At 38.3% G+C, this 10,586-nt stretch overlaps 1 protein-coding gene across 1 annotated transcript; it reads right to left on the bottom strand.

Moving 5' to 3' along the window:
* Positions 1 to 2,515: 2,515 nt before the first annotated feature.
* LOC149792218 (uncharacterized) lies at positions 2,516 to 10,334 on the bottom strand. The gene is made up of 5 exons (XM_089970743.1): positions 10,189 to 10,334; positions 8,057 to 8,229; positions 5,940 to 6,100; positions 4,226 to 4,419; positions 2,516 to 3,200 (listed from the first exon to the last, which is right to left on the bottom strand). Exons 1-5 carry the CDS (start codon positions 10,265 to 10,267, stop codon positions 3,103 to 3,105), a joined length of 705 nt encoding a protein of 234 aa, XP_089826869.1. The 5' UTR covers positions 10,268 to 10,334; the 3' UTR covers positions 2,516 to 3,102.
* Between the last annotated feature and the right edge of the window lie 252 nt (positions 10,335 to 10,586).

Genomic DNA, 10,586 nt, shown 5'->3' with positions numbered 1-10,586 from the left:
TTCTATCAAGAGGCCTTAAAGAACTACCCAGCCAAGCAGCTAGTAGAAGCAGTTAACTACATTTCTATGCTACACAGCTACCATTTCCCCGATATTACCTGAGAGGAAAAAGGACTGCGGAGAAATGTAAAGAAGCAGAAGAAAAACAGGGAACTTTTGCTTAAAAAGCTCTCCTAAGTGTACCAATATTGCCTCTTATCCAGGGAACCATTTTGGCTTGGTATCCCGTTTCGATACAACTATTATGTACACTAACTTGATCCTTCAATCCACCGTTTCAAAAATCAAACCTTTTATGACCTAACAGTGACCAAACTTTTTATATGTCGCTCAGACATATTTGTTACTAAAAATATGTAGGGCATCTACAACGTACACTAAGTACTAGAATTTTTTTGCGATTGTTAGGACGTTGGAAAATGTTTCAATTTGTTTTGATTTGATCCAATTGCACTGGTGGCTAACACATTATTGACATTTTTATTGTCCAGTAGCACAACTAGACTAAATTTGACTAAGTACGGGCTGCGTTCTTGGGGGTGCACGACATCCATGGCTGACTTGCAGAGTTCCTTGTACTCTTGCCTCTCGGACATCGTATAACGGCGGAGATGTGGAACAATTTCCAGCCGCCTAAAGCGAGGTGTCCCAATGTTACGTCACCGTTGCGATTCGCAACGGGCGTTACATACTGCTTGGGTCTACACCTAGTACAGTCAATAACGGACAGAAATCAACACAGCACCAAAACGCGCATTGTTCTAGCCACAGTCTAAACTGAGAGAATATAGGACGAACAATGTTGCATTTTTTTTTTCTGAACTCTTTGTTAACATGAGTGTGTGTTGGACCCATTCCCACTCATGAAAGCCCTTCATTCAGGTCGTTAGGAACATATAGTCCTACGACCTGACAGATAAATTAGCAGTGCATATCGAGCACATACACGCCTGGGGGATGTGGCACTAATCCCTTCCCCCGGGAACATTTAGCATCCGGCTGAACAAGGGACTAACCATTATGTTTTTAGACGGGTGAAGGCCAGAAACACATTCCGGTCCCCAAAATCTTTTTTTATTTTTAAATTTGCTCTAATTTGTCTAAAAACTCAACTATTTCTACCCATCGTATTAGCTCTCCCTCCGCCCCTTTCCACAAACAAAAACGATCTTGCGATAACAGAAAAGAAAAAAATACTTGTTGGAAAGAAAAAAATCACATTCCCCTACCCTGGCCCACTCTACAAATTAAATGGTTAGTCCCTTACCAACACCAAAGTCAAGTGAGTTAACAACACTAGAGTCGCCGAAGTTAACATTATCATCATGATACTTTCCTGCACCAGTGTCGCGTGTGTTACTAACATTAGGGGCACGTGTACTGCCAATACTAGTGTCACGTTCTACCTGTGCTAATATCAAAGACACACAAACCCATATATACAGGTGCGTAATACGCTGACAGATCATAATCTATACTGGTCATGGTTGGTGTACATTATACACTAACACATATAGTGAGGACAAATTTCCTTTTGTACACTGGTATACGAATTCAGAGACACTGGTGGATATTATACACTATTGAATACAGTACCGTATTAATGCCTTCCAGGGCCCTACGCACTGAAATATTATGGTGTTACTGGTGGATATTATACACTATTGAATACAGTACAGTATTAATGCCTTCCAGGGCCCTACGCACTGAAATATCATGGTGCCACTGGTGGATATTCTACACTAATGAATACAGTACCGTATTAATGCCTTCCAGGACCCTACGCACTGAAATATCATGGTGCCACTGGTGGATATTGTACACTAATGAATACAGTACCGTATTAATGCCTTCCAGGACCCTACGCACTGAAATAGTATGGTGTCACTGGTGGATATTACACACTAATGAACACAGTACCGTATTAATGCCTTCCAGGGCCCTACGCACTGAAATATTATGGTGTCACTGGTGGATATTATACACTAATGAATACAGTACCGTATTAATGCCTTCCATGGCCCTACGCACTGAAATAGTATGGTGTCACTGGTGGATATTATACACTAATGAATACAGTACCGTATTAATGCCTTCCAGGGCCCTACGCACTGAAATATCATGGTGTTACTGGTGGATATTATACACTATTGAATACAGTACAGTATTAATGCCTTCCAGGGCCCTACGCACTGAAATATTATGGTGTCACTGGTGGATATTACACACTAATGAATACAGTACTGTATTAATGCCTTCCAGGGCCCTACGCACTGAAATATTATGGTGTTACTGGTGGATATTATACACTGATTAATATAATGAGGGAAAAATTCCTTGTGTATTTATGTCAATATAGGCTGAGTTCATGGAAGAAAAAAACTCTTTATGTATTCGTGTCACTATTCCCTGAGTGCATGGAAGAATCATATTACAGTACATGCATTTCTTATTAATGTAAATAAGTATTCTTGCATTTCATGAAGAAGAAAAAAATATCAACATCAAAACAATATTTTGACCAAAAAGTTTTAATCAGCAAAAGAGAACAATACATAACACATTTAGCACAGTCTTACAAATTATTTACATTAATCTCGGCAATTTCTATATCTCTCTCTTTCTCTTAACAATTCCAATATCTCCAAACACAAAAACGATCTTATATGTTGTGTTGAGAAACCTTTCATTCTTAGAGTTGATAACATTTTTAATTATCCCCTCTGTAAAATTCTTTAAGGTTTAGCTCATATCCATCATTGCAGTAGCACGGATCACTGCAGCTATATGATATAGCACGGGTCACTGCCATTATATGATATAGCACGGATCACTGCAGCTATAAGATATAGCACGGGTCACTGCCATTATATGATATAGCACGGGTCACTGCCATTATATGATATAGCACTGATCACTGCAGTTGTATGATATATATTTTTTTCCCAATATGTAGTTGGCTTGTTGCAGTGAGGCCTTTTGAGATATTAAACATGTATGTTTCACCGAAAAGAAATTAACTGTTTCATTGGGGAGGGGGACAATAAACGGAAACAAAATCTTGGCTCAGTCTACCATTCCCCAACAAAAATGTCTGCTGTGCTACTTTATAAATCTACGTGGTTGCGTCTGTGTCTGAGGTTGCTGCATCTGCTGACCTTTGCTAATCGAGATTTGCATCATGTCGGCCATTCCATAGTCTGTAAAATAGAGGAATAACGTGCTAGGTGATGATGATGATGATGATGATGATGATGATGATGATAATGATGCAGTCAAACCTGTCTTAAGCTACCACCTCTGGGAAGTAAAATAACTGACTTCAAAGGACTGGTAATAGAGGTTTATTTCTACATTTGGTGTAAGTGACTATCTGCAAGTGGCTGTTAGTTGTAGGTAATTGTTTAACTGAGGTAGCCTTTTAAGATCTCTTGAACCGTTTAGTTAAACATTCTGAATTAAGTCAACACTATCGGTCGAATTCTGAGGGGAACAAAGACAAATATAGAAGACGGGTCATACAAAGATAATGGTTTTTGTCCAAATAAGGGTTATGGCCAATCTTTTGGCAGTCGAGTTCAATAAAGTCAATTCAACACCTTTTGATATCTGTTCTAAAAACCACCCCCTTTTTATGATACGGACCTGGTGTTGAACTGGGCCACAAATTTGGGTCTGCCCTTGGATCATGCAGCCCACCATCATAGCGGCCCACCATCATGGCGGCCCATTATCATGCGGCCCACCCTGATGGCGGCCCTGCCCTTTAAATTCTGCCTAAATCCCCACGGCCGATCTGCCCAAGGCAGATTGCCAAAGGAGCCAGTCAGACACTGTGAATTGCAGCACCATGACTTTTTGTCCGTCCATTTTCTTCAGGGAACGAGTTAACCTGAATTTTTCTTTTGACTATTATTTATTTCAGTATACTAAGAAATGGTACAAGAACTATTAAGAAAGAAAACCCCATGACATTTATAGTTTAACAAATTCATTAGTAACACAAAAGAATATAATATTGCTGGTTACTTCTACATTTGTTAGATGTTTTGTTATGACAGTGAATACTTACAGCATATGTGCAAACAGTTTGGTTATGGTCGTATGTACTGAACTTGACAAAGAAGCAAGCATATATAAAGAACGAAACAAATGATGAATTATGAGCCAGAGAAGAAGAAGGAAATAAATAACACAAACAAAAAGATAACTTTATGTCGCTTACTTCCTGAACTCCATTTTGTTTTACTGGAATCCCCGGAATAAAGAATTGCCGGGTAATCGTCAATATCTTCATAACTGCACACACAGCGGTTGCGTCCCTTTCTTGGTTGGTCTACTACCGTTAGCCATCCTTCCTCGTCACATGTTACACTTTTCTTGTTTCTTATTGTCCAGTGGTTATCGTCGTCACGGTCTCTGGAAGGACACAAAGTACAACAAAATAAAACACTAATGCTCATATTTTCCATATATCTAAGACCTTCAGCTTCCAAAAATATAACGGTTAATCCTCAATATTCTAAGACATACACAGCGTATAAAAATATTATGGTTTGTCATCGGTATTCTAAGACATACACATCATATATACAAATATAACGGTTTGTCCTTGGTATTGTAAGACATAAAAGTGTATAAAATATAACAGATTGTCCTCTGTATCTCTAAGACATATACAGCGTATAAAATATAACTATTTGTCTTCGGTATTCTAAGAGATATACAGCGTATAAAATATAATGGTTTGTCCTCGGTATTCTAAAATATACACAGAGTATAAAATATAACGGTTTGTCCTCTGTATTCTAAGACATTCACAGTGTATAAAAATATTACGGTTTGTCCTCGGTATCACTAAGACATACACAGTGTATAAAAATATAACGATTTGTCCTCGTTATCTTTAAGACATACAGCGTATAAAAATGTACAGGTTAGTCTTCAATATTCTACTATGCACAAACTATACAAATTCGAGTGCCCTGAGTAAAATTATTTCTCATTTACCATTATTTTAGCTTTAAAAAAAAGCAAATGAGTGTTGACGATAACTGACGTATTCAAACAACAACAAGAGCCTTTTATGCTAATAATCTCCATGTCAACGTTATATACATTATAGTCAGCACAAAAAGGTTTTAAAGTATGCAAATGAAAGCCTACACTCCAAGAACAGTAATGACGAGTGAGGTAAACTCACAACAAAACTCCTAATAATGGACAAAACAAGTTGGACAAGTAAATACCTGTGGAGAGATTAACTCATACAGATTTCACTGAGCTTCAGTGTATTATTTAACAGACCTAATCATATACCTCATGAACCGAGACTTTTTAAATGAAAATATATTTGATATTGGAGCTACTTTCTTGTGCGCATTGAAACACAATGATTTAAGATGAAGTGATGAAATTGAAGCCAGTCGAAGTATATGCTCTGTCTTTTAACATTAAGACAGATGGAAACCTTGATTTTCACAACTCACTGTGTTTTGTTTTGAAATAATGCTACTGAGTCAGACGTAATTATTTGTCTGAGTTCGCTGGATTTATTCTGATTATTATCACCTCCGCTCTTTGAGCGGTATCACGGTGTCTAGTGCTTCCAGCGTGATTTTCGGCGAGAAAAATACAATGCTTCTCTGACTAACGTGCATCATGAATATTTGGATTTAGCCCACATTGTATATAATAGGGGCAATTGTATTTCGAATCAAACACGGAACTTTGCTTATTGATGTTAATAAACTCAAGGTTAACTTCACTAAATTACATTTTTTCCAACGAAGTCAAAATAGACGCTTGATGTTCTTTTATTGTGTGCACCACATCTTTCCTAACACCATGTCCATTCCCAGTAAAGCCTAAAACACTAATTTCAAATAGATCAAACATAGCCATATCTTAAGTGTGGAATACAAATCATGCTCACTCACCCATCAACACTAAACTCGTCCCCAATAAATTGGCTGGAGAGATCCTTCCAAGTGCTAAATTGCAATTTCTGAGGAGAAAACCAACTGGTCTTGTTGGAAAAGTCCCCATCGAATACCAGTTCATGGACTTTCCTACCGTCATCATATAGTTCCAATTTCACCTGTAATAAAGTAGAATAGACTCGTTCAACTATTATAAAGTCACGTGATATAAATAATATTCGCTTAAAGGCAGATTTGGTTAGGTTTTGTGGGGTTTAACGTAATTTTTCAACACATGATAGGCTATAAATGGTGGCCGTATAGTTGGTGGAGGAAAAACAATATACGGATCACCCTCTCACTGGAAGTTACTGGCAAGTTTTCTCACATACCCAAGTTGGTCGAGCCGAAACTCAAACCCACGTGGACAGAGGTGAACTGTGAGTGATCTGTACAGGCGAGCGTCTTAGACCACTCGACTATCAGGGTCCCCTCTCTTATAAGTAAATAATAATAATAATAATAATAATAATAATTATTATTATTATTATTATTATTATTATAATAACCCAGACATTTTGTCTTTGGTGCCTTTCAGTTTTATATAGTTATGTAGATGTATATAATATTTGACATTATTTTATTGAAAATAGATTTAATTTTAATGAAAATCAGTGACGAGCTTGGCTACCATTCCATGATCTGATCGGAACATAGAACGGCCATATCCATTCACGTCGAAAAATAACGTTCGAAGTCGTTGTACGTACACGCATCAGTTTGATGTGTTTGGTGATTCGCCTATTGCATGGCGCAACACATTGCTAAAGCAAACGTTGTTCCATCTGTGACCTTGTCTCCTTCGGCCACCATATTTTTCCATGTGAACGAAAGTAGTTCAGAATCGTAGTTCGAAATGCCACCAAATTACATCGTTGGTTTATTGAGGAAAAGACAATGATGTTACCATTGTCAGTCATAGAGAAGTGCATTAGCAAGCAGTCTATGCGACAGCGCTCATTAATTTAAATCATTATTTAGTCACTTGACCTTTGACCATTTAATTCTAAAGTGAACAATGCTCTAGTCTAACTCGGAGTGTATATGATCCACAAAATTTAATGGCTATATATAAATTATTTTAGGCAACAAACAATTTTTAATTTATTAACACGGTGACTTGGATTTATGACTCTGAACCACCAACTCAATACACTTCTATAATAATACAAGTGCAAACACTCCAGAATCACTACATGTTTGTGAGGTAATGCGAACGCTATTGTCAGAAACCATTTTCTTATTTTAATCAGTGAACTTGTCCATTAATGTTTTGACCAGAAGATCGACAAGCTTCTCCCTTTTGACAGGCGTAAGTTTTCCAAATAGCTTAGTCCATCTCTGTGATGTACAACTAATGTTACTGTCAAGAAACTATTTTCTGCAGCAACGGTGACCTTGACATTTGGTAGATGCGTTAACTCAGTTGGTAAAGCGTTGGCCTCATCATCCATGGGTCGCTTGACTGATGCCTGCCCAGGACAGCCCAAGTTGGCGACCTATGTGTATTTTTGAGAAAGGTACTTAGCTCCCATATCCTCGGCATGACATAGTGTTAAAAGTGCCATCAAAACCAATAAAAAATGACCGTGGACCTTTTGATCAATTAGGCTCTTTCCTTACTACAAATGCAAAGGCAGATGAAGGTAGATGGTGTCAAAAAATTGTCCAAGGTTAATTAGAGGTTATCGTGCAAAGAATGAAACAGGCAAAGTGGGTAGCAAAGCTAAATTTGTGTACAGAAATAACATGGTGGCAGCCGGACGCATGGACGGAAATACATGTGACTTCATAACAATACAAACGACACGTTTTGGAGGGTATGTAATATGTATCAAGTTAGGGGCATACGTGTTTACTTGCACTTTCATTTTTATTTAGTCTCATCTAAAGGAAGTCTCAATAAATAAGCTGTCTCTCTCCCTCCCTCCCTCTGTGTGTGTGTGTGTGTGTGTGTGTGTTAATCAACGTATTCGTCCGCTTTTGATACAAAAGAAAGAGGTGAAACACTTCTAATTTTATGATTGCATTCGCATGCATATGTGTGTGAGAGAAGTACACAAGAAGAAATTTACCTTCTTATTTCTGTCGTTCTCCCATCTTTCCATTTGAAACGACCGGAACTGAGCTCGATCTTCGTCGTCGTGGTCGTCATCCATGCTTTTGTTAGGGAGGATGTAATCGTTTCGGGAGTGCCAATTCCCACCTCCGTAAAAGCGGAACATGGGTTCCCAGTTGGTCTGGCTGTCTGTGAGAGACAAAAAGGGTTACGTTTACATTAGGTTTCTGCTACATGTACAACCTTCCGCACAAGTAATATACAGTCATCCTGATTGTAAAGGAGGCAAAAAGAAACACATTTACCTATGTAACTACGTTTTAAATTTCCGCGCCCACCCCATAACTGCCGTTCAATGGCTTTGTAAAGGAGGCAATAAGGGGGATATTACGTAATTTGAAATACATTTTTAGATCACATTGGACCAACCGGGAGACATACCCACAATCACAGATTAGTTTTCTGCTACAGCTGTCAAAGTTAGCCCAGCCATCCCATTAGCAGTTGTCAAAGTTAGCCCAGCCATCCCATTAGCAGATGTCAAAGTTAGCCCAGCCATCCCATTAGCAGTTGTCAAATTGAGGTTCTCACTCCTGACAAGGACATAATACGATTTCGAATTTACTGCTATATTTTCGTTTGCATCTTCTTTCTGCGTTAGTCTTAAAGGTTAGATATGAACATTCCGATTGAGGGTTCAGATTGTCAGTCGTATTGGAAGTCGACAGCTTTGGACGGATGCTATAAATAAGTTATTTTAAATTAAGGCCAAATATTCCAAGAGATCCTCTGTCAGTCTTACCATTGTGAAGGTTTTTGCTGGACTGCTGACCAGTCGCGTACTTAACAGGGGGTGGAACGGGGCGGACAGCTGATAATTTATTTTTCGAAAATGGCCAAACGTGTGTGTTGTAAATTTGTTACTCTTGAATCCCCACCTTTAAATTACATAAAGCACCCCATAACAAGAATTTGCATGCTCAGTTCTGCTTCTAGTGGTACATGATGAACAAATTGCTACTCTATCCATCGGTGCCTCTCAGCACCCCGCAAATCCTCTTTCGCATCACAGCGCGTGAGAGGGATCCAAAGAGTCCATATATAGAGCTGGTTAAATGTATGGTTGTTGTACACGCTTAACAGTAACATGTTTGAGGTGAAATGAATGGGCCTAACGTGGGAATGACAGACATGCATAACATGGTGCTTGGTTGTCTTGAGTGAATGATATAAATTAGATGCCAGGAAAAGTCACCAAACTGCATTAAACTGCAGGAAAATCGTTGAAGGCTACGACTCCGCGCGGGCCCCGCCGTGGGAGCTCTCAAGATTCGCCCAAACCCACTAGCTGGTGATAGGGGGCTACTGGATCGGGAAACCTTGTGCGCTTCTTTAGTTGGATAATTTCCACGCCAGTTACCAGTTTAAATGTATTCTCAAAATAAATATTTAGTTTATATTCAGTTAAGGAGGAAATTAATAAAATTTATTCTAAATATTGTGACTAAAACCAGATGGAACTATCCGAATGTCATAGGGCAGAGGTGGGCGAACTTTTCAGTGCAAGTGCCGCATACACAAATTTACACCTTGTCGCGGGCCGAATAGTTCATTAAGTACAATAATTAATGTTTTGAAATAGCAGAAACAAAAGGATTTTCTAAATAACATCATAATTAATTTTCAGTTGTTAATATTTGAAAACTTAAACTTCAAAGAAGCACATTTATTTGATAAACAGAGTAACATAAACAGAGTCAGTGCGAATGATGACTTGTTCCTAGGCCGCATGAAAACCTTTGGCGGGCCGCATGAAAGCCCTTAACGGGCCGTATGCGGTCCGCGGGCCGTAGTTCGCCCACTCCTGTCTTAGAGGAACCGTCCACTGTCCGATTAGGAAGTTTCGTGACTGTTGTTTTGGCTTCTACGTTTCACCAACACAGACATATTTACATTTGCTTATATTTTTTTGAGGACACCAGGAATAAAAACGAAGAAGATAACAATAACAAAAACAACAAAGACGATAATAATAATAATAATAATAATAATAATAATATTTATAAGTAAGGTGTATTTACTGACGTGTGTGTATGAGTGTTTGTGTGTGTGTGTGTGTGAGAGAGAGAGAGAGAGAGAGAGACTCACTGTCTAAAATAATATTTGTGTCTGCCAGGACCAAAGTGAACACAAGAGTTACCGGAACTAGACACACGACTACCCTCATTTTGATAGAACTGGATCTTCTTCTGATGACACTGATACCATTCGTCTCATTTATATATAAATTGAAAGAGGATCCCGAAAGGAAAAATATGTCTGAATATAACTTTAAAAAATCAAACATTTCACAGTCTTAAGTAATTTTATTTTTGTTGTACGCCCATTCGTGCAACAAAAATGCCATCACAGTCATACAATGTATTTTGTTTTGGGAAAAATTAATCATTAGCCGACTCTTGATGTGATGTGAATTCCATGTAATTAGCCACTGTATAACTTACATTTGCAATAGTGTCATAGAAAACTGAGAACCCCTGGAAATC

Source organism: Sinohyriopsis cumingii, chromosome 9 (assembly GCF_028554795.1).
Source record: "Sinohyriopsis cumingii isolate HCF-2022 chromosome 9, ASM2855479v2, whole genome shotgun sequence".
Lineage (NCBI taxonomy): Eukaryota > Metazoa > Mollusca > Bivalvia > Unionida > Unionidae > Sinohyriopsis > Sinohyriopsis cumingii.
This window is presented reverse-complemented; position numbering and strand designations above follow the sequence as displayed.